The sequence below is a fragment of the Equus caballus genome, chromosome 24, assembly GCF_041296265.1.
Source record: "Equus caballus isolate H_3958 breed thoroughbred chromosome 24, TB-T2T, whole genome shotgun sequence".
Lineage (NCBI taxonomy): Eukaryota > Metazoa > Chordata > Mammalia > Perissodactyla > Equidae > Equus > Equus caballus.
Genome location: NC_091707.1, coordinates 51,365,145 through 51,389,437, shown reverse-complemented (window position 1 = coordinate 51,389,437; position 24,293 = coordinate 51,365,145). Strand labels below are relative to the sequence as shown.

The window sequence follows — 24,293 nt, the reverse complement described above, 5'->3', positions numbered from 1 at the left end:
AGATTTGTCCCCACGTCCATCTCTTCTTCCTCCACCCGAGGGCAGGCTCCTGCGTCACCCGTCTGCGTGGCTGGGAGCGATACCCTGTACATAAAGCGTGATGAGGGTGACAAAAATGACAAAGGCTGGCAGTAGCTTCTTTTTGGCTCCTCAACACCCCCCAACACAGCCCGAGGGGTGTCTCCACGGCTGACCCTGCCTGACTGATCTGGTTACTGGGACACGCAGCAGGCCCAGGTGGCATCTCCAGGGGGAGAGAAGCAGCACTGGCAGGATGTCAGAGAGGAGGCAGGAGACGCGGGAGGCACTGTCACAGCTCAGTGAAGAGAGGCAGGGCGCAGGGACCCGGAGAGCTCACTAGTCACCTCTCTCAGATCCCCCTCAAAGCTGCTGGAGTCAAGCCTTAATGCATTTCTAATTAGCACCCGGAGCTCCGGGCTGAGGAGATGGATGAGAGGCTGTCAGAGGGTCTAGAGAGGACAAACAGGGTCCCAGCTGTCGGCTGCCACCCTGGGTGGGCCTGAGGCTGAAGCAACGTGCTCCCACCACCTCACTTTCATCTTCCCGGGTAATGAGGCTCCTCAGAGTCCAGGAGCCTCAGAGAGGCCAGCCCTGCTCACTAAGCTACCCAACTTCTGGCTGCCGGCATGCAGACCTGACACCTGGATCATCAACTGGCTCTCCGGGGTCTTGGGACATCTTGTCACAGGACACCCTGAGGAACCTGAAGTGGCAATGGCAACAGGGAAAGAAGTTTGGTCTGTCCATGCACGGTCTGGCTTTCTGACACTGGTAGGAGAGACTCACCTGCGAGGTTAAGTACGTGCATTAGCCATGTTGACCGGTATTACGAAGAGAGAGAAGGGCTGGACCAGGCTTCCACAGCCGGGAAGGGGAGGCTGTGGGCCAGATCCAGACTCAAATGTCACAGTCCTTTTCCCACAACAGGAGGAAAGGAGGCAGGGTGGAAATACAGTTGTTAAATACACAGGCTTGAGAACATCCTACTTCCAGCCAAGATAGAGTAATGGGGACTGGATTTGCCCTCCCAACTGAGACAACAACAAAAATGGATAAAACATAGGAAGACGGCAATGAAAACAGTGACTCTTGAGAGATGGGGAACAAACAAGGAGAGCCCTACGGCTGGCTGACTCGGTGTTGTGCCTGGGGAGTTTCCAGGCTGTGGAGCAGGAAAGGGGAACCCAGGCGGAGGTGGGTGGACTTCTTGACTGAAGAGATGGGTCTGAGAGTCAGGAAGACTGAGGCAGCTGGAGACCATGAGGCAGAGTATGCAGAGGAGAGGGTGGACAGAGAGGGAACCCTGGAGATTCTGCAGAGGACCGCTCAAATCCTCAGCAGAGGGCCAGTGAGCACACGTGTGAGGAAGCCGGCCGAGGCAGGAGAGAACCACCCTGAAGGACAACAGGGACCAGTGCCTGGCGCCCCTACAGGGCCAGAAATAGTGCCTGTTTCCACCAGGCCTTTTGAAAATCTCCTAATTCACAGGGTGTTGGGTAGAATACTCAGACCAGCCTTGTCTCCATAATGGGAAGTAATGACTCTCAGACTAAAGATGGCTCTTCTCCCGCCTAACAAATCTTTTTTTTTTTTCTGCTTTATCTTCCCAAACCCCCCTGTACACAGTTGTATATCTTAGTTGCAGGTCCTTCTAGTTGTGGGATGTGGGACGCCGCCTCAACGTGGCCTGACGAGCGGTGCCATGTCTGCGCCCAGGATCTGAACCCTGGGCCTCCGCAGCGGAGCGCACGAACTTAACCACTCGGCCATGGAGCTGGCCCTGTGCCTAACAAATCTTAAGAGCAAGACCCCAACTGATCAAACTGTTTGCAAGTAATGTAAGCACATCCCAGAACCAAGCTTGAGAACATTTATAGGAATACAAGAATATCTAACATCTGACGACGTAAAATTCTCAAGGTTTGACATCCAATCAAAAGTTATCAGGCATGCACAGCAGCAGGAAAATACAACCTGTAACGAGGAGAAAAGGCGATCAACCAAAACCAGCCCAGGACTGATGCAGAGTTGGAATTAACAGACAAGCACATTAAAACAGAGGTTAGAGCTGTATTCCACATGTCCCAACAGCCAGAGGAAATATCGAACACGGTGAGAAGAGAATGAAGATACAAAAAACACCCAAATTAAGCTTCTAGATGTGAAAACTACAACATCTGAGATCAAAAATACACAAGGAAGGATTATTGATAAGAAAATATTGATGAACTTGAAGACGTATCAATAATAATTATCCAAAATGAAAGAGAAACAGAAAAAAAAGACACAAAACAGTGAACAAGCACCAGGAAGTCGAGATAACTTCAGGCAGCCTAACATGTGTGTCCAAGGGAGAGGAGAGAGAAGGAGGACAGAAAAAACATGAAAAGAAATTATGGCAAACTCATACAACTCAATGGCAAAAACCAAACAACCCAACTAAAAAATGGGCAAAGGACCTGAAGAGGCATTTTTCCAAAGAAGATATTTAAATGGCCAGTGGGAACATGAAAAGGTGCTCAACATCCCTAGTCATCAGGGAAATGCAAATCAAACCACAACGGGATGTCACTTCATACCTGTGAGAATGGTTACTATCGAAAAGACAAGTGTGGATAAGGATGCGGAGAAAAGGGAAGCCTTGTGCACCCTTGGTGAGAGCGTAAATGGTGCCGTCACTATGGAAAATAATATGGAGGTTCAAAAAATTAAATTAAAAAATTAAAAATAGAACTATCCTATGATCCAGCAATTCCACTTCTGGTATATTTCCAAAGGAAACAAAATCACTATCCTGAGGAGATATATGCACCCCCATGTTCACTGCAGTGTTATTTCTAAGAGCCAGAACACTGAAACAGCCTGAGTGTCCACTGATGGATGGAAGGAGAAAGAAAATGTGGTGTACATATACCATTCAGCCATAAAAAAAGAAGGAATCTTGCTATTTGCAACACCGTGGATGGACCTTGGGGGCATTATGCTACATAAAATAAGTCAGACAGAGAAAGACAAATACTGTATGATCTCACTTATATGTGGAATCTAAAAAAAATCAGATTCAGGGGCCGGCCCGGTGGCACAGCGGTTAAGTGCGCACGTTCCGCTTCGGTGGCTTGGGGTTCCCTGGTTTGGATCCCGGGTGCGGACATGGCATCACTTGGCAAAAGCCATGCTGTGGCAAGCGTCCCACATATAAAGTGGAGGAAGATGGGCACAGATGTTAGCTCAGGGCCAGTTTTCCTCAGCAAAAAGAGGAGGACTGGCAGCAGATGTTAGCTCAGGGCTGATCTTCCTCAAACAAGCAAACAAACAAAAACAAAACAGATTCACAGAAACTGACCAAATTAGTGGTTGCCAGAGGCAGAGGGTGGGGCAATTAGGTAAAGGAGGTCAAAAGGTATAAACTTCTAGTTATAAGATAAATACGTTCTAAGGATGTAATGGTGACTGTAGTTAACAATACTGTACCGGATATTTGAAGGTTGCTAAGAGACTAGATCTTAAAAGTTCTCACCACAAGAAAAAAAGAATTGTAACTATGTGAAGTGACAGATGTTAACTAAACTTATTGTGGTAATCATTTTGCAATATGCACATATATGAAATCATTATGTTGTACATCTTAAACTTATACAATGTTATATGTCAACTATATCTCAATAAAACTGGGGCGGGGGGGAGAAAGAGAATGGCCGAAAATTTTCCAAATGGGATGAAAAGTATAAACTCACAGATGCAAGAAGCTCCCAAACTCTCACAACAAGAAACATGAAGAAAACTACATTAAGGCACATTATTATCAAAGTGCTCAAAATCAGTGAAGAGAAAACTGTAAAAGCAGCTGAAGGAAAAAAAAAGACACATTGTGTTCAGAGGAACAAAATAAGGATGGTGTTAGACTTCTCCCTGGAAACAAGGCAAGCAGGAAGATGGGGGAGCAACATCTTTAAAATACTGAAAAAAAAAACTGTTAACATAGAATTCTAAGCCCAGTAAAAAATAACTTTCAAAACTGAAAGCCAAAAAAAGACTTTTTTTCTCCAGACAAACAAAAGCTGAAAGAATTCATCACCAGCACTTCTGTACTACCAGAAATGTTAAGGTTCTGTAGGCAGAAAGATAATGACACCACAAAGAAATATGGATCTACACAAAGGAATAAAGAACACTGGAAATAATAACCATATGGGAAAACATAAAAGATTTATTATTATTATTTAGATCTCTTTAAAAGATAATTGACTTTTTGGGGCTGGCCCGGTGATGCAGTGGTTAAGTTCACATGGTCCACTTCGGTGGCCCGGGCTTCACTGGTTCAGATCCCGGGTGCAGACATGGCACCGCTTGGCAAGCCATGCTGTGGTAGGCGTCCCACATATAAAGTGGAGGAAGATGGGCATGGATGTTGGCTCAGGGCCAGTCTTCCTCAGCAAAAAGAGGAGGACTGGCAGCAGATGTTAGCTTAGGGCTACTCTTCCTCAAAAAAAAAAAAGATAATTGAAGATAATTGACTTTCAACAAAAATAATATTAATGTAGTGTGAGGTTTATAACATATGTAGAAGTGAAATGTGTAACAATAATAGCACAAAAGCTAAGAGGGGAGAAACAGACACTATATGTGAAGTGGCATAATATTTCTAGATAGGTGGTAATAAGATAAAGATATATACTATAAATACTAAAACAACCACTAAAATAACAAAATAGTTATAGCTAATAAGCCAACAGAGGAGATAACATGGAATAATAAGAAATTCTCAATTGATCCAAAAGAAGGCAGAAAAAGAGGAAAAGTGGAACAAAGGACAGTGGGGCCAATAGGAAACAAACATCAAGACAGTAGATTTAAACCCAACTATAGGAAAAATCACATTAAACATAAACGGCTTACACACTCCAATCAGAAGGCAGAGATTGTCAGACTGGATGTAAAAAGTAAGCTGAGGTGGCATGGAGATCTGACTTGAATCCCAGCTGGGGGCTCCAGGCAAACGACTTTGCCTTTCCAAGCCTCAGTTTCCTCATCTGTGAAATGGATCTTAAAACTGCCTGTCCCATGGGGCTGTCATGAGGATTTAGTGAGATTCTGCGGATTGCTCAACACAGCGCCTGCCTGGCACCTCCTAAGCATCTGATGAACGGCAGCTGTGATGGGGAGCTACAGGGACATCTTGAGGGAACAGAACAGAGAGGGAGTGAAGAGATGGGTTTCCATCATCTCAGAGTAGAAGGACCCCCGAAGCAGGACTGAGCATATAGCACATGCTCCGCAAACGCTAAAGTATTTAATTGGAGACTTGCGATCCACCTCCAGATGCCCTCTCAGTTCTGTGATATACAACTGTTTTAAGTTAAATGGAATGTCTTCACTCCTAAAACACTATCTAGAAATCTGGTCTACAGAAAACACTACAGATTTTTACTTCTTCCTTAACTGCTCATTACACCCCTGCAAAAATCTAACACTATATTCTCTCCTGAGGCAAGTCTAATGAGAACAACAAAATATTTAAATCTTTTAAATGGGAATCTGAAGTACAACAAGACAGGCCCTTCGGTCAAAAACATCTGAGATAATAGACAGTTTGTATTTTAATGATAATTCTTGCCTTACCGAAAAAGGAGTAGTGGCTGGCTGGGGAAAACATCCTCTAAGTAGCACATCACCAGACTCCCTAGAATTCTGTTTTTCTGGGCAGTACTGTGTTCCTCTGGGGAGGGAAAACTTCTGCTGGTTTCTTGCAGTTCTTTCAGAATGACCCCACGGGGCCTTGAGTGTAGCTACCACCATTTCAAGAGATAACAAAACCGCCTCGTCAACACTACCAGATGTCTTTTGTGTTTTCTTCCCCGGCTCCATGAAAAATGATTAAAATGCAAATTAACTGTGAGCCTCCCAACGGCCAGGTGCAGGGAGAGGTGGGGGAACTGGGCCTCGTGGGGGATGCAGCAACATCTTAGGTATGATTAGACTACACGTGTCTCCCAGAAAGACCCAGCCGGTGTCAACACAATGTTCCAGATGTAGCCACGTCCTCCCACCAGCAAGGCCGAGGTTCTAAGAGCTGGGCTGAGGGGAGGAGTGGGGGGGAGGGGGGAGCCTCCTCAGGTCTCCCTAGCAAGTAGTGATCCCCCCATCCCACATCCCACAGCTCTTCCTCCCTCCAAAACTCAAGGAACTTACTCTCTTACCAGGTGACACATATTAGGCTGAACTATATACGAATATGAAACTATCATTTTGTGGGTCAAAAAATGGTCAAACGTCAGCAACTTCATATGGTTTTACCTAATAACATCATGGCCTACCTTCTTAGTAATAATTCACTTCTCTCCTGGGCTTGGCGGTTTACAAGGTTTTGTCACGGTCTACACGCACCTGTCCAGTCTAGAGACATTGCACTGGCAGCCCCAGGATGAATCCAGCCCACACACCTGTTCAGTTTGGTCCAGGTCATAGCCAGTCTCCAAGGATGGCCGCCATCCACTCCTTCCCTCCATCCTGGATGAGCATGCTGCTCCCCACATCAAGAGATGGAACCTGACTCCTGTCCCCTAAAATCTGGGCTGGCCTGAGGACTTTCTTGACCAAAAGAATGAGGAGTTAGTGACATTCTGGGACTTCCAAGATTAGTTCATAAGAATCTTCGCAGCTTCCACCTGGGAATGCTTATACGAGGGGCAAGCAGGGCCACCCAGGAAGACACCACCATCCTGGGATGATACCCCAGGTGCCTGAAGAAACGTCTGCAGGATGAAATGCCAAGTGGAGAGCACGGTCAAGCTGAATGGAGTTGGCAGACACGTATGTGAAGAAACCACACTGGATGTCTAGACTCCAGCCCCAGCGGCCCCAGCTGATGCCACTGGAGCAGAAACAAACTGCCCAGCTCTGTCCTTCCCAAATTCTGGTCCCAAAAATCATGAGCAAAATAAATTATTGCTTTAAGCCACTAAGGAACTGAAATAATAAGCAATAAGTAATCGAAGCAGCTCACACCATGGTTGGTCCATTCGTGAAAAATTTTTAATTAGTTGCCAACATTTGAAAATCCAGACTGCCCGTAAGAATCAGGATGCTCAGTTTTCTTGAGGACCCGGAAGCGCCCGCAGCCCAGGGCCTGTGTGTCTACATGGCACAGAGAGGTGCTGGGACTCAAGGCCGCTGCTCGCCGGGCCCAGGCCAGGCCCTGCTCTCTGGGTCACCACAGCCTCGCACCCCACCTGTTCTGCTCCACAAGGTCACCTGCCTGGCCCCAGTCTCCCTGGCCTCATCTCCCACTCCCTTGCCACCTGTCCCCTCAGCCCAACCGAACCGCAACTTGCAACCCCCACTCCCAACAGGAGACACTGTTTTGAGCCTTTGGACATGCCCTCCCCTCTGCCTGGAATGTCCTCACTCCTCTGTCTACACCACAGCCACGCATCCTTCAAACTCAGCTCAATTCAAACCTCCAGAAGCCTTCCCTGACCTCTGAAGTGGGGTGAGGTGCCTCCTCTGGGCTCCCAGGGCACCTCCGTTTACCTCCACCCTGTCACATATCACATGGCAGGGGCTGTGACCCCCTCCTCCCCAGGGCTCCGTGTAAGAAGGGTCTGCACACTGGGCATGTTTGCTGAATGACTAGATGAACAGTTCCATGAGGAAGGCAATTTTGTGCCCATTTCACAGGTGATGAAACTGAGGTTTAGAGAACTGATCTGTCCACTGCTTCTCTAAGACCAGTGGCCACTAACACAAGAACCAAGATCCTCACTCTTTATGGGTCTTCAGACCCTGGAATGGGTTAAATTGCGTCTCTTGAAAAGATACATTTAAGTCCTAACTCCTGGTGCCTGTGAATGTGACCTTGTTTGAAAACAGGATCTCTGCAGAGGCAATCAGGTCAAGACGAGGTCATCTGGGTGGGCCCTAACCAATGTGACTGGTGTCCTTATAAGAAGGGCAGAGACACAAGAGACACAGAGGGAGAGCACCAGTGACAACAGAGGCAGAAACTGGAGTGTGTCTCCAAGCCAAGGAACACCAAGTATTGCAGACAGCGCCGTGAAACTAAGAGAGAGGCGTGGAATGGCTTCTCCCCTAGAGCCTGCAGGAGACCAGGACCTTGCTGACCCCCGATCTTGGACTTCCTGCCTCCAGAACTGGGAGAGAAGAAATGTCTGCTGTTTAAGCCCCTCAATTTGTGGTAATTTGTTATGGTGGTCCTAGGAAATGAATACACCTCTTTAAGAACTTGTTTAAAATGTACATAAACACAACATTTTGTGTACCTCAAAGGATCAATGATTCCCTGAAGCGGATCCATGGAGGGTCCCTGGTCGTCCCCACCATCCCCCCTCACATGGACTGCTCTGCGAGGTGGTACGATGACCTGGAAGGAGAACCCTGAGGTCAGCAGATGGGGCTCCACTCCTGCTCCTCTGCATCTTGGCCAAGCCACTCTGGCTCTCTCCCCATTTCCTCCCCGTCTATTGGATGGGAATAACAAAGGCACCCACCCCAATGACAGGCTTCCCACCTGTGGCAGGTGTGGTCTGGAGGGAGAACCTCAATTCTGGAGCAAGTTTCCAGGTTACGTTATTCTGGGCCTCACTATTTTAAGTTGCTAAATCAATACTCGGGTGACTTTCAGTGACCACATGACTTTTGATGACCTAAAAGGGACCAGGAAGACAAGGATCTGTTTCATCCAGAGACAGGGGAGGGAGACAGCCCTGCAGTGTGGGTTTAAGCTCCGGGTCTCGACCTTCACCGTACACTGGGACAAAGCGGGGGATGAGAAGAAAATCCTGATGGCTGCTCCCAGCCCCGGACTCTGAGGGGATTGTCTGGGGTCCGACCTGGGCAGCAGGACTCTTAAAAGCTCCTGGGAAAGTGTAATGGAAGTGACATTTCATCCATCAGACCCCAATCCTCAAAGTCCTGACGGTGACAAGTATTCAGGGGGGAGGGCCCTTGACACCTCGAATTCACTGTCTTTTCCTGCTAACGTCTTTTCACGCACATCCATCTTGTCTCGCCCTCATCCAATCATCCAACAGACACTTGTGGAGAACCTACCATGTGCCAGGCATCTTGGTCGCCCTCGCTGGGAATGGCCTGGCTCATCATTTCTCCAATACTCTGTAAGCACCCAGAAAGAAAATCTATATCCCATTCAACTCTGTCCCGCAGTGTCCCCGTCCCAGTGCCTGACGTGGAGCTTGGCACAAGGGCAGTACTCAACATTTGCTCAACAAGCGGGTGGAGGCACTAACATTTCGCTACCAACCTGCCTGCTGCTGACGTGTGGGGACGGGCACTCGGTCACACACACCTGGCCATCCCTGCACACCCAGAGCACGTGCTGAGCCCTCACTTCAGGCAAGCACGGCTAATGCTGCAGATAAAGGAGTAAAAGTTCCCACCCTTTCGGGGATAAGAGGAACAGAGCAACACCAGAAAGCAATCCATTACAGTACAACGGACCATGGTAAGACCACTTCCGGGCGGAGAAGAAGAGATGAGTCATCTTCAAATATGTCCGCTCTGTCCTTTATATTGTGTCTCCAGGGTGAAGAATAAGATGGAAAATCCAGCATCTTTGCAAATACTCAGACCCACATTTGAAACTCAGTTCTCCTCCCTACTATTGGCATGTCCTGGACAAATTATTTAATCTCGTTGAAGTGTGATATCCTGATCTGTAAAATGCGCACGACGGTGCCCACGTCACAGATTTGTAAGGATCGGCTGTAATCACGTGTGCGAGTGCCTGGCGTCCGGCATGTGGCAGGTGTTTAGCAAACCTTAGCCTCTCTCCCCATCTGACGGCACTTCATGTCTCCGCTCCTTGCGGCTAGCTCAGGACTGAGCCTGTAATCAATGCACAAACATCTGCCAACAGGAACAAACTGACCCCATGAAACTTGAATTGTAAACAAACAAAAAAATAAAGAACCCAATCTCCGTGCAGGCTCTGCCTATAGGTGCGGAAAAGCTCTGTGTTTATTTTGTCAAGTCACCATAGCAACTCGTGATGCAGCGACCAGCCCCAGGCTTAACTGTGATCAATTTATTTTGTAACCAAGGAAATGCCAGCTGTTCCGTGGGATCCAGCAGGGAAAGCAGAGACAGAGGTTGTGTGAGCGCCTCTCTCCTCTAGAAATAAATCTGGCGAATCCTCCTCAGTTTTCATGTAGCTAAAGTCACCACTATCTAAAATGATGTCCACATGACAATATGTATAAACATGGATTTAGGAATAGGAGACAGAAAAGCTAGGCAAAAAAAAGGGCCAGCGTTGCTCATGGGAGCAATTAACATTACAGAAAACTCGTTATGAGGCTGCCAAGAGCTGGGACCTGGGCCCCTTGGAGCTAGCTTGGGGATTCTGCATCCTTTCATGCCTGCGTTTGTTCTCAGACTCGCTGTCCATACAGACTGGATTTTGCTGCTACTTTTTAAACAAGCCACCACCACCATGAAGTCGGGGGAAGAGGAAAACGTCCCCTCAAACTCCAGTCCCTGGAAAATTAAACAGCAGCTAGTGGGACCCCTGCCACACACCAAGGGGACAGAGGGAACCTCGGTGGCCTTCCTACCTCTAGGTTCCCAACATAACCAACTCATAGAAGGTGCAAGGTCTGAATCTGGTACACTGGGACTTACTCTGCCACACTAAATGGGGCCCTTCCCTGGAGCCAGCCTGTGGGCCAGCACTGGGTCCTCCAGAGCCCACAGACAGCTCGAGAAAGCGGGTGTGTGTTTGCCTTTGTTCTGGCTCAAGGGAGTTGAGGGTCGGAAACGTAAAGATCACCCAACCTCAAAACTCAAGGGGATGCTCCCGGAGCAAAGACGACGCTTTGAGAGGTCATGTTTCCCCTGCCATCGGGAGCATGTTTTGTGTGGAGGGAAGAGCGATGGTCGCGCGGGCACTGGATGGCTACAGACTCAGCACAAAGCAAAAAAGGGGAAAACGATCGCCGCGCTCCGACGAGCGGCTGGTCACAAAGCAGGTCTCACCGCCCTCCTCGGGCTGCAGGAGCGGTGGTCTCCGCACAAAAGCGAGAAAAGTGAGGTGGGGAGCACTCGAGGCCACCAGAAAGTCGCAGGTTACCCGGCGCATCCGGAAGATAAAGAATGGGGAAGAGCGAGGTTGCCCGCCCACCCGGGTTTGCACGGATCTGGGCTGCCCGGCCTTGGAGGGCTCCGGGGCACCGGCAGGTGGGGGATGGCCAGGGAGGGGCGGCTCGCACGGCCCCTCGCAGCTTGAGACCAGGTCGACCCGGGGCGTTCAAGGCTCACGGCCTGCCCCACCCCCGGAGAACCGCGCTCCCCTCCTCCAACGCACGCACCAGGTGGGGATGCCGGCTGCAGACAAAGGACCGGGACGTGGATCCCAGGCGGGCGCCACCGCCCGGCCAGAACCCTTCTGGCGCGCCCAGCCCCGGGGCAGGGCGAGATCGTGGCCCCCAACCTCCCCAAACTTGGCTGGGGGAAGGTGCCCAGTTACCTGCGCGGCCATAAAGGACAGATCCATGGTGTCGCTGCTCCCGCGGCTGCTGCCGCCCGCGCTCGAGTCTCCGCTGCTGCTGCTGCCGGTCCAGCCGCTTGCACAGCTGGCTGGGAGCGGGCCGAGCGGCGAGCACGCACCCCCGGACGCCCGCGGCGGCGGCGGCGCCAACCTCACCAGCCCCTGCGAGACGGCGCGTTCCGAACCCGCGCGGCGCCCCCGGCTGCCTCTGCGCTCGCGGCTCCGGACCGCGGTGGGGCCCGTAGGCGGGGCGGGGCGGGGCGGCTCAGGGACCCGGAGCCCCTGCACGTGACCACTCCCAGCCCCACCCCCGAGGGTGGGCTGAACCTCGGAGCGCGAGCTTCCTTGTCCCTGAGCCGTCCGGAGGGAGAAACTGAGGCCCGAGGTGGCGAGCGGTGCAGGAACCAGCCTGGAACTCAGGTCCAGCGCTGTCGGCGGCCTGCCCCATGCCCTTAGGCCGAGTCCGCCGGGCGCGGGGAGCGGTGCTTTCGTGGGGCTGGCACGCCTTGCTCAGGGGCCTGAGGATCAGGGTCAGAGTGACCACGTTTCCTTGCCAGCTGTGCGCCCAGAGTCCGCTGCGCTGGGGGCTCTGGAGCTGGGCAAGAAGTTTAAATCCTAGCTCTGCTCTGTTGTGCGACTTGGGCAAGGTAGTGCCTCTCTGAACCTGGGCTTCCTCACCTGTGAAATGAAGATAACAGAACCTGAGAATGAAATGAGATCATGTGTCTGGCATGGGTGTCTTCAATAAATATGAGCTCGAACATGGCTAATAACGTAGAGACTAAACTGTGAATGATGCCTTCTAGAATTGCACAGTGTGCAACCTGCACAACTGGTACCCTATGGCTTTGTTCCAATCTTCCCTTACCTCAGACAGGTATCTCACATTTTTTGGATGCCATAGCTAAAATGAGGAGAACAGCAGAGATGCCGAAAGGGTCCTATGTGTGTGTATGGGTGTGTAGACACCCCAAATTTGGTGGCTGGCCCACGGAAGAGCAGGTGGGAGCTTTGCCCTTCTCTGAGGTCTTACTGGTAGGGTGTGGGTTGTGCTCGGACGGGTGTCTGGTGAGCATTGCTTGGTCCCTCCTGGCGGTGTCCCTCTCAGCACCTTCTCACCCAAGCTCATCATGAGCCCCTAAACTGCCTGTGAAGGAGGCAGCCCCCAGACTCTCAGACTTTGTCAGGAACAAGAAAGCTATGGCACAGAGAGATGGAGGAGTCTGTTCAAGGTCACCCAGCAGCTGGGAGCCCAGCAGGGGCTGTGGGAATGGGACCAGAGCCTTACGGACTGGTATGAACTGCATGTTTGTGTCCCCCTTAAAATTCATGTGTTCTAACCCTAATCCTGCAGTGGGATTTGGAGGTGGGGCCTTTGAGAAGTAATGAGGTCGTGAGGTCATGAGGGTGGAGCTCTCGAGGGGATTAGTGTCTTTATAAGAAGAGACGAGAACCGGAGTTCTTAATTTTAATTTAGTCAAAGTTTATGAATATTTTCCTTTCCAGTTAGCCCTCGTTTATGAAATCCTTTCCCAACTTGAGACCATAAAGATAATCTCCTGTAGTTTTTTATTTCAATTTTTTCATATTTCAGCCCTTTTGTAAATGATTATTTTTTGGTCTGGGTTACGGAAGCAATTTCATTTTTCCCATGTGAATAAGCAATTATCCCAGCCCTTTCTTGACCAGTCTCGCCCTTTCTGTTTGGTGTTGATTAGCATCACCAAATTTGCCAGGTGTGCATCCGGGTGTGGGTCCGTTTCTGGGAGGTCTAGTCTGTTCCATTGGCTGTTCATCTGGCCCGGTATTGATGCTGTTCTGACTTCGTCACCGAGATGGTTAATTTTAGGCGTCAACTTGACTGGGTCATGGGACGCCCAGATAGATGGTTAGACATTCTTTCTGAATTTGTCTATGAGAGTGTTTCTGGAAGAGATGAGAATTTGAATCGGTGGACTGAGCAAAGCCGTTGGCCGAACCCAACGTGGGTGCACATCACCCAGCCCACTGAGAACAAAAAGGAGGAGGAAGGTTGAGTTCGCCCCCTGCCTGACCCCCTGAGCTGTTTTAAATTTTGATGAAGTCAGTTTACCTTAATGGATTGTCGTCTGCTGTCAAGTTTAAGAACTCTTTGCCCAGCCCTAGATCCTGGAGACTTTCTCGTATGTTTTCTTCTGGAATATTTATAGTTTTCAGTTTTACACTTAAATCCATGATTCCTTTGGAGTTAATTTTTATATCAGATGCGAGACTTTGGTAGAGATTCATATTTTGCTTAAATATGAATTTGCCGGAAAGACTGTCTTTCCTCCGCTGAATTGCTTTTACACCTTTGTCAAGCTCAGTTGGGCGTAGTCGTGTGGGTCTATTTCCGGGTGCTTTGTTCTGTCCCATCCATCTATGTGTCTTCTCTTTGCTGATTGCTCCAGCTATGTGACAACTCTGGCTAAACTGATTCCTCCACTTTTATTCTTCTTTTTCAAAAGTATTTTAGCCATTCTAGTTGTGTTTTGCCTTCCTATATAAATTTTATATTAATCTTGTCTGTATCTACAAAACAATTCTACTAGGTTGGGATTATGTTAAATTTATGTATCAAATGGGGAGAAATTGCATCTTTGCTGTGTGAGTCTTTCAATCCATGAAGACAGCATAATAAATCTTTCCATTTATTTAGATTTTCTTTATTCTTTTCATCAGTGTTGTGTAGTTTTCAGCATGCAGTCCTGGACACGTTTGTTAAATTCACACCTAGGAATTTCTTTCTTTTCTTTTTTAAGGATTGTAAATGGTATTAAACTTTTCATTTTGGTGTCCATTGCAAGTATATAGAAATATCATGGGTTTTGTTTTGTCTATCTTGAATCCTGTGACCTAGAACTTATTAGTTCTTGGAATATTTTTGTAGATTCCTTGGGATTTTCTGTGTGGACAATCACGTCATCTGCAAGTATGGATCATTTTCTTTCTTTCTTTCTGACTTGTTTTCTCTTTATTTCCTTGCCTTGCCTTACTGCACTGACCAGAACTTCTAGAACGAGGTTCAACATGGGTGGTGAGGCAGACCCCCATGTTTCCATTTGCTCCTCACAAGGACCCCCGGAGGCAGGCAGGACAATGGTGAAGGTGGAGAGACCTGCCCGAGGTGGCTGGCTCTTCTGCACCCCTGGCTGCTTCGTGATGACTGTGCTCCTGCAGGGGGCATCTCGTCGAGGAGGTGCTCAGCAGACAAATGGCTGGTGCAGTTCCCCGCCTGGCAGGTCTGGCCTTGCTCAGGAAGAGCCCAGCTCTCTCCCAGGACTCAGCTCTGAAGAAAAAGAGAGATGGAACAGGCGGCGAGCTGAGGACGTCTGTTGGTTTGCCTGTTCTGTTTTTATGTTTTAAACTCAAACCTCCCTGAGAGACACCTTGAGTGAATACCTGCACTGAGCTGTGTGTCCTCGACAAGCCTCTCCTCTCTGGGCTCCAGTCCTCTCATCTCTAAAAGAAGGGGCAGATGTGGACCCACCAATCCTGAGTCCATTTTTAATGCCTGCCGTGTCCTGGCAGTGGACAGAACTATTTCATCACAATGTCCTTAAAGAAAGAAAACATTGTATGTTAGTGGTCACATTCAGTGTGTCAAGGAGGACCAGAGGATTTAAAAAGTTGTCAACAAAAGCTTGAACCGAGGTATTTTTAACTGACTCTATTGATGTATAATTTACATAAATGTACCCGTTTCACATATACAGTACAGGTTGAAGAGTTTTGACACATATATACACCCGTGGAACCAGAATTACAATCAAGATACAGAAGATTCCACCTCTAAAAATTCCCTCTTGTCCCTTTGCAGTCAACCCCCACCCCCCACCTCCAGCCTCAGGCTTCCATCCTATAGGTTATGCAACCAATGTTCAGGTTTCTGTCACCGCAGATTAGATTTGTCTTTTCTAAATTTTTCTGTGGATAGAAGCATACGGAAGGGACTCGATCCACCTTATTTTCTTCAGGGTGATGTTTCTGAGAATCATCCGTATTGTTGCATGTATCCTTAGTTCCATTTTTATTGCTGGATGGCGTTCTGACATATGGACATACCACGGTTTGTTTATTTGTCCTCCTGTTGATGGACATTTGGGTTATTTCCAAGTTTTTGGTTTTTATGAACAAAGCGCCTCTGAGCATTTCTGTACAAGTCTTTGTATAGACATTTTATTTTCATTTTCTTGGATAAAAACCTGGGAGTAGAATTGCTGGGTTGTATGTTTATAAAAAATTGCCGAACTATTTTAAAGAGTGTTTGTACATTTTCGTTTCCCACCAGCAGTGTTTCAGAATTCCAGTTGCTTTGTATTCTCACCAACACTTGGCATTTTCATTGTTTTTAATTTAGCCATCCTAGTGGGTGTGAGGTGGTACTTCATTACGGTTTAAACTTGCATTTCTCTGATAACTGGTGACGTTGAACATCTCTTTTGCTTGCCTACTGTTGGCCATTTGTATATTTTCTTTTGTGAAGGATCTGTTCCAATCTTTTGCCCATTAAAAAAGATTAGATCAGTTGTCTTTTTATTATTGAATTGTAAGAGTTCTTTATGTGCTGTGGGTACAAGTTCTATGGCAGCTATATGTACTGCAAATATTTTCTCTGCCTGTGGCTTTTTTCATTTTCTTAATGGTGTTTTTCAAAGAAAAGTTCTCAGTTTTGAAAAAATCCCATTGATTTTTTGTTGTTGTTGTTCTTTTATGGTTCATGCTTTTTGTGACCTCTCTAAGAAATCTTTGCCTACCTCAATGTCATGAAGATTTTCTCCCTTTTTTCCTCCAAAGGTTTATAGTTACAGCTTTTATGTTTAGGTCTATGATCTATTTTTGTTTTTATATGTGGTATGAAGTGAAGGCTGAGGTCCTTCTTTTTTTTCTTTCCCAAATGGATGTCCAATTGTGCCAGCACCGTTTGTTGTAATGACTAACCTTTCTCCAGTGGATTACCCAGGACTAAGGCTAGGTTTAAGGAGATGCAAAGTTTAAGGTGGCACGCACTCTCAGGTGCCAACTCTGCATTTGTGCGACCCTCAGAGTGAGTGTCTCCTTAAATTTGGATGCCAAGGCACCTTGCTGGCCCCACCCACTGACGGTAAGCATCTCACTTTAGAAATTTCACTCTCCCCTGTAGCTCTCCCAGATGACCTCATCCAGGTGTGTAAGGATCCAGTGAGGACGCCCAGACCTCTGTCCTGAGCTCCAGACAGGCACGTCCATCTGTCTACTCAGCAACTTCTCCTGGGTGGTAATGACATCTCAAATGTAACCTGGCCAGCGCTGAGCTATGATGTCCCCCTTCCTCTTGGCTCTGTCACTAAGCAGATGCTGGTTCTACTCAGGCCCTCCGTGGATGACTTTGCATGGCACACACTGCACACGGGTGGCTGGCAGAGAGGCGAATGGCAGTTAAAATTCAGCCATTCTCATGGACTCCTGTGCTCGGGTGAGGGGCTGTGTCCGTCCGGAGGAGGAGGAAGGGGTGCCTTTGCTAATTGCCCCAAAGGCCGCACAAGGGCCAGTACAGCCAGGAGTCATCCTGCAGTCTTCTTTCTCCCTTATACCCGCTCTCCACCCGCTAACCCTATCGTTCACTGTGTTCTGGCCACGTGGGGCTTCTGTCTGTCCCGGGAGCACGCCAAGTGCATTTCCCTGCAGGGACATAGTCGTTGCTATTCCTTCTGCTTCCCACTCTCTTCCTCCAGGTCTTCTTTTGGTTGGTTCAGATTTCACTTCAAAAGCCACCTCCCCCAGGAGGCCTTCCCTAGCTTAAGGAAACTGTCCGTAAAATAAAAAGCACCTTATTTTATTTTTTCTCTAATGTTTCTTCATTTTTGTTGAGAGAGGCATTCTGTGCGGGCCCTGAGCATCCCGGCTTTCGGGCCACCTGCATGCTCTGGGTCCTGGCAGCTCGGCGTGGGGACAGGGGAGGGATGCATCTCTGCACAGGACACTTAACGGCTTTGGCTTCCAGGAACAATCTCCAGGCTGCTGTCGTGCCAAGTCCTGGACACATAATTCATGCACACAGAGAACTTGGGATCCTGTGAAGAGGAACATTCTGTTCCTTAAAAGGCTCTTGGCCTGAAGGCCACAGCAGGAGGCCTGACTCTGTCATTGTGCCTCATCTGGGACCCAGATGGAGCAGGCAGGGGGCCGCAGAGACCCTGGGGTGGATGCTTTCTTTTCCTGGGAGGCCCTTCAAAGGGTTTAAGAATTCATGAACTTCTCACAGAGTGATTGATAAATTATTCAAAGCACGTCACCGCGGTGGAGACAGCCCAGGACCCATCCCCCATTTTAGCCGGCAGAGAAAATTGAGGGCAGCAGCAGGGACAGCAAAATACCTAGGAAATCCTGCTGTCCTTTGAGGCGTGGGCCCAGCACTCCCTGCTCTGTCCACTCTCGCAGCCAGACACGTTTTTTCTGAGCATTTACTACGGATCTCCCTCGGTGTTTTTTTAGAAATGACCCTAGACCACCAGTATCGGATCACCAGGGGACCTTGTTAAAAGGCAGATTCCTCCTGAATCAGATTATCTAGAAGGGGACCGCGGCGCTGGCATGGTACACACTCCCTGCATGAAACTGACACCGGCTTACCTTCCTCCCAACCGAAATTAAGCCTTCTCGTCTCTGGGCCTCCCTAGGACCCTGCAATGAAATCGTGATTCTATTCCATTCCATTTAACAGGTGTTTACTGAGCACCCGCGCTGTGCCGCACACAGGCGTGGCATCTTGTATGCGTTGCCTCTAAACCCCAGAAAATACAGGCTCACAGAGGTTGAGAAACTTGCTCAGGTCACTCAGCACATATGGGCAGAGTCAGGATTTGAATCCAGATCCAGCTGATTCTGAGTCCACGTGTCTTGTATGCTATGGCTCCTGTCCATAGGAACCTCTGTTTTAGTTAGTTGGAAGCAAGAACAAGTAATTATAAAGTGAGGAAGAATTCGTTTCTTCATTCATTCTGTAACTCAACAAGTTCCCATTCATCCATTCAGTGCGTGTTTCCTGAGCATCTACTGTGTGCCAGGCACCGCGTGCTTAGAAGGGTCGAGGGAGCTGTGCAGAGCTTCAACAGTGATGACAGGGAGCTGCCATATGGTCCAAAGCTCCCTATTTGGGGAGGCTGAAGAATCGGGTTTGCATCTCGGCCCTGCCACTTGCCAGCTAGGTGACATTAGGCAAGATACCTAACCTTTCTGAGCCAGAGCTTTTTCATCTCTAAAAGTGGAGGATTGAATGAGACGGCAGACAGAGTGCCGAGCACTGCACCTCACACATAGTAGGTATGCTGTTGATGGTAGGAGACAAAAAGGTTAGTTCAAGTCCATGGGGGGAGGAGAAGGTGCTAGTTTTTGTTTGTTTGGTTTTTTTGGGAGGAAGATTGGCCCTGAGCTAACATCTGTTACCAATTTTCCTCTTTTTGTTGAGGAAGATTGTCGCTGAGCTATCATTTTTGCTAGTCTTTCTCTATTTCATGTGAGATTGCTTTCACAGTGTGGCTTGATGAGCAGTGCTGGGTTTGTGCCCGGGATCCGAACCTGTGAACCCCAGGCCACCAAAGCTGAGTGCGCAAATTTAACCACTGCACCACCAGGCCAGCCCCAGAGAAGGGGCTAGTTTTACACAAGGATCACGTATTTGTTTACGTTTGTTCTAGTTCTGACACACGTTCTGCTAGAACGAGGACACCAGAGGATCATAGAGCCAGAGGTAGGATGGTTTCTTATTCACCCGTGAAACGCACCAGCGCCTAGCAGCGCCTGGCTTAAACACAGTGCTGTGGGAATGCTTCCTGGATGAACAGACCGATGAGCTAACAAACATTATGGTTGAATAAATAAAGGAATAAAACTAAGTAGGAGGATGTAGGAAGTAAAAGTCCCCTCTGCCCCCTCACTGACCTCACCTGCTGTCCTCTGCTGGAGCACGTGCATCGGGGCTGTTACTGAAAACAAGTGAATGCTTGATGCTGGAAGCTCACCAGTCGGTCGCACTGATTCCTCCGTGGTGCAGGGCCCCTGGAGCAGGATTCCTGGGCCATTGCCACACCCACGTCTCCTAGCACCCTCATACACTCACTCATTCACTCCAAAACAGTGACTGAGCTCCCACCGAGAGCCAGGTGCTGTGCCAGGCTCCCTGGAGGATGGATACACCTTCACTGGGCGGTAGTTCACAGGGGCGAAATGTACCAGGGCCATCACCAAACGTTAACATGGTCCAGACCTGTGCTATCCAATATGGCAGCCACCGGCCGCATGTAGCTAAGGAGCACTTGAAACATGCCCAGTCTGAATAGAGCTGTAAGCGTAAAATACATGCAGGGTTTTACGCACAATCATTTTTATATTGATTACATGTTGAAATGACAGTATTTTGATAAATTGGGCTAAATAAAATAAATTATTAAAATCAATTCTACCTGTTTCTTTATGTTTGTTTTTTTTAACGTGGCTACTAGAAAATCTTAAATAGCATATAGTGGCTCTCGTTCTGTTTCTATTGAAGAGCCCAGGCAGAGAGAATTCAGAGCAAAAAGCTCAGCCATGATGCTGGGATGGGAGGCAGGTGGACTGGAGGGGCTGGGCATGCTTTGTGGCTTTCAGGGATGGGCTGGCTTGGGGCAGGTGGGCAGAAAGAGGGACAGACGAGGTACTCCAGCCAGGAGTCAATTTCAACCAAAATAAGTCCCCAGTTTCCCAAGTAGACAAAACCGAGAGGCATGTCAAACCCAGACATGCTCGTCTCACTGTTTGGGGAGGATGGCAGCCTCCTGCACCCTAGCGTCCCAGGCCGGGACCAGGGGCCTTGATGGGGGCTGGGGTGTGGAACACTGAGCCTCAGAAATCCTGTGTCCCCCTCCGAAATCCGTGCCACACATCTGCTAACATCTCTCATGCACGGAGAAGTGTCTGCCTCTCCCCAAACCCCAGCTCAACCCTTCCAGGCCACCCCCACTTGCTCTACTTTGTAGGAAACTTCCAGAGCTCCAGGCACCGTCCCCAGAAAGTAATTGCTGTTTCTGCTTCCTTTGTTGGCTGCGCCTCCAGAGTCTGATGAGCTCATTTTAATTAAAGTCCTGATTGCATTGGGAAGCAACGGTGGGGACGTGCAGGTCTGCTGGGGAGGGCGGCAGCGCTGTGACGCAGGAAGATGCTTCTGCCCCCAGCTTTGCCTGCCTGGGCGGCTGCCTGAAGTCACCTCCCAGAAACAACAACAACAACAGCAACGATGATAGCAATCATGCGGTCACCAGGCCGCTCCTGTTTTCCTGCACGTAGCTCCCAAGCCCCTCTGTGTCTACCTCTTGGTCACTCCGCAGAGTGGCCCTGGGAGGCAGCCCAGGCCAGGGCACGGGGTCTGCATGTCACAGTCGCAGTTCAGAGAAGCAACTGCCTCGAAGTCGTGACTCATGAGCAGAAGGGCAGGACTTGAACTCAGCGTCAGGCCTGGTGATCTGGCCACTCTCCCAGCTCGTATCCCGACTCCTGGGAGTAAGATGTGTCCCTCAGGACCCCCAGCCACATCCTACCTCTGCCTCCACTTAGCTGACTTGATCTCCGGGAGCCTCGATTTCTGCATTGTGTAAAATGGCTAATGTCACGGACAGCAAGGATTTGATTAAAATCAGCACCTCCATTGGAGGCCTGCTCTTGCCCTCCCATGGCTCCTCGTGGCGTCCAGGACAGAGTGTGAGCATCTCAGTGTGGCTCCCACGCCCTCCCAGCTCCGCCCTGCCAGCCTCCTCACTTCCTCTGGCCCATTTCCCTCTGACCTCTCTGCTCTGGCCGCGCTGAACTGGTCTAATGACTCCAGCCAAGCTGTGCTGCCTCTCTCCTTCAGCCTTTGCCCCCGGTTCCCTTCTGCCTGGAACACGCTCCCTGTAACCGCCCCCCCGTCCCCACACACTATCCCTGTCCCATCCTGCCTGCATCTTCCTCACCCTTCATGGCTCCATGCAGACATCCCCTCCTCCAGGGATCTGCCCAGGGCTGCCCAGTGCCCACCCTCATGGGAGCCTGCATGCTTACCACGCTGACCATGTGCCCCTACACTGGAAAGCTCCTGGAAGGGACACGCCTGGCGACCTCACTGCTCTGACCCCACTGCCTGTCTCCTAGATCTGAGGCTAGAGATAAGCAAGGATTCTGGAACCAGGCCTGGCTTGGATGCTGTTATGGGTTGAATTGTGTCCCCCCAAAGACATGTTGAAGTGCTAACACCCAGGACCTGTGAAAGTGTCCTTGCTTGAAAGGAGGGTCTTGCAGATGTAGTCAAGTTAAAATAAGGTCATTAGGGTGGGCGATAATCCAATATGATTGTTGTCCCTACAAGAAGAGGAAAAGAGACAGAAAAACAGAGAGAGAGAAGACAGCCATGTGACGATGGAGGCGGAGACCAGAGTGATGCAGCTACAAGCCCAGGAACGCCGAGGGCTGCTGGCCACCAGCAAAACCTGGGGAGAGACGAGGAAGGACTGAGTCTGCTGACGCCTTGGTTTCAGACGTCTAGCTTCCGGAACAGTAAGAAAATAAATATATTTCTGTTGTTTTAAGCCACTTGGTTTGTGGCTCTTTATTAGAGCAGCTGTAGGAAACTGATCCAAACGCCCAGCTCTACGACTGACTGCGACATTCACTCTGTGCTTCAGTTTCTTGCAAATGGGGATGATAGTTAGGATTCACCTTGTAGAATTGTGAGGATTAAATGAATTAACAGTGTGAAGCCTAGTAAACAATAAATGCTCTGTAAGAATGAGCTGTTATTACTATTTATAATAATAGGTGCTCAAAAATTTATGTTGAAAAACGAGGCAGGTGAAAGACACATAGTAGGTGTTCCAGAATTATTCATTCCCCTTTTCTCTGTGCTCACCAGGTACAGCTGCCATTTATGTCTGGAAACTGACAGTGGACATGTGTTGTTTGTCTCTTTCCAGCATCCATTTTCTCTCTTCTGGTGGCAGTGCCCCAATTTTCCTTGGATGATCCCCATCCTCAGCTCTCTGTCCATGTGGCTCATCTGGAGTTGATCCTACACCCCACTACTGTGGGAATTTGATTCAGAGGGGGACATGTAATCCCAAGTTGGTTCAATGAGAGTTAGCTCTGGAATTTTGACTGGAAAGAGAAGCTTTCTTTCTGTGAGGTTGCTAAGCTGGTAGAATGTAAATCTGGAGTTGCTAGCAGCCATCTTTCTACCAAAGCTAACCAAAGGAAAGTAGAGAAGAGAGATGGAGAAAGTTCCTAATACCATCACTGGAGCACCTGGATCCTACGGTGCCTGAAGGCACATCTACCTGTGGACTTTTCAGTTACCAGAGAAAATAAACTGCAATTTTATCTCCTTAAACCAAAAGATCTGATTCAATATTGAAATTGGGAGCGGAAGGGGTTGTTGCAGGTGACAGAACCTAAAATGAGGAATCGGCTGAATGGCGAATGGTGTGGAACAATGAGAATTTTCCCACCTGCAGCAAGGAAGTTGGCAGTCCCTGTTAAACAGGAGGAACCAGCTGGCTAAGAGTCACTTACTTGTCCTGGGACTGGGGCCATGTACCTGCTGGTACTGGACTTTAAGAGATGTGGCAGGAAAAAGGATACTGGAGCATGTTGACTGCTTCCTGCGGACTTCAGTAAATTCTTACTAGAAAGAGACGAGCTTTGATGGAAGCTGGCCCGTCCAAGTGATGGGCGAGAACAAAAGAATAAAATCCTCTTTCTTACATGAGGCTTTTTCTGCCTGTGGTCAATAACGCAAGTTGACTGAGAGTCAGAAAAGAGAACAGAGGAAGGCCTGTTTCCAATCTGTAGAATTTCCCAGCTGTGGCCTGGATGCAAGGACCACCCCCTCCAGCAGAGCTCTAGCTTTGGATGCTGGTCAGAGGAGTCGTCCTGAAACAAGTAGACGGGGATCTTGATGAGCTTGTAAGTTCATTGAACTTCTGGAGAAATCCCAATCCTGGGAAACTGAAAGCCTGTTTGCTCAGCCCCTAAGGGAATCGCGAAGCCTTGAACCTACACCAACAGGAGTTGGATCGCCAGCCATACGCTTCCAAAGGAGCATCCTTTACGATCCAGCAGGGCAGGTCAGCAGATTAGCAGAGCAGAGACACCCAAAAGTGGCTGATCAAAGGACTCGTCCATCTCCAGGAAGGAGTCCTCGCTGTCATTCACAAGCTAAAGAACATGGGCAAGTGACAGCCTTATGTTGTTTTTCCTTATCTTCTTTTCCCAAAGGTATTTTTGTTGCAATTTTTCTTGTTTTTTCTCCACCGTTATACAAGAGCTGTGTTAGGAGAGCTAATTTACCATTCAGCCATATGTTGCTGGACTCTAGGAACTATACTCGGATCTAATTGAGATTGATGAAATCCACCCAGAGATCGTGGGTTCGGATCTGGATGTGGACATGCCTTTAGCTTGTCTCTGATTCGGGGTGGGGAGAGGGTAGTGTTTGATCGTCTGTGATGTTGCTGCCCTGTGTTAGGTGGAGGCATTTTTGAAGCTGAGGGCAGACGGTGGTATGCGGAGATTGGTTAAGTACAGGATGTAGTTGACATCTATTGCTTTCATCTGCCCAACACCCATCCTTGCCTTTTCTGCTCCCAGCACCCTGTTTTTGCCTTGGGAAACAGACCTTCCCAACTGCCACACATAGTGCTTAGGCCAGGTTGAGACGTCCTTCACCTCCCAACTTCTCAGCCCTAGG

The 24,293-nt window shown here is 48.9% G+C and overlaps 1 protein-coding gene across 1 annotated transcript in view; it reads right to left on the bottom strand.

Annotated features, from left to right (window-relative positions):
- C24H14orf132 (chromosome 24 C14orf132 homolog) overlaps positions 1–12,084 on the bottom strand; it is a 42,003-nt gene extending 29,919 nt beyond the window's left edge. The window contains exon 1 of the mRNA XM_023628344.2: positions 11,525–12,084. Within this exon, the coding sequence (XP_023484112.1) occupies positions 11,525–11,551 (27 nt within the window). The 5' untranslated portion in view covers positions 11,552–12,084. The remainder of the gene's footprint in view (positions 1–11,524) is intronic.
- Between the last annotated feature and the right edge of the window lie 12,209 nt (positions 12,085–24,293).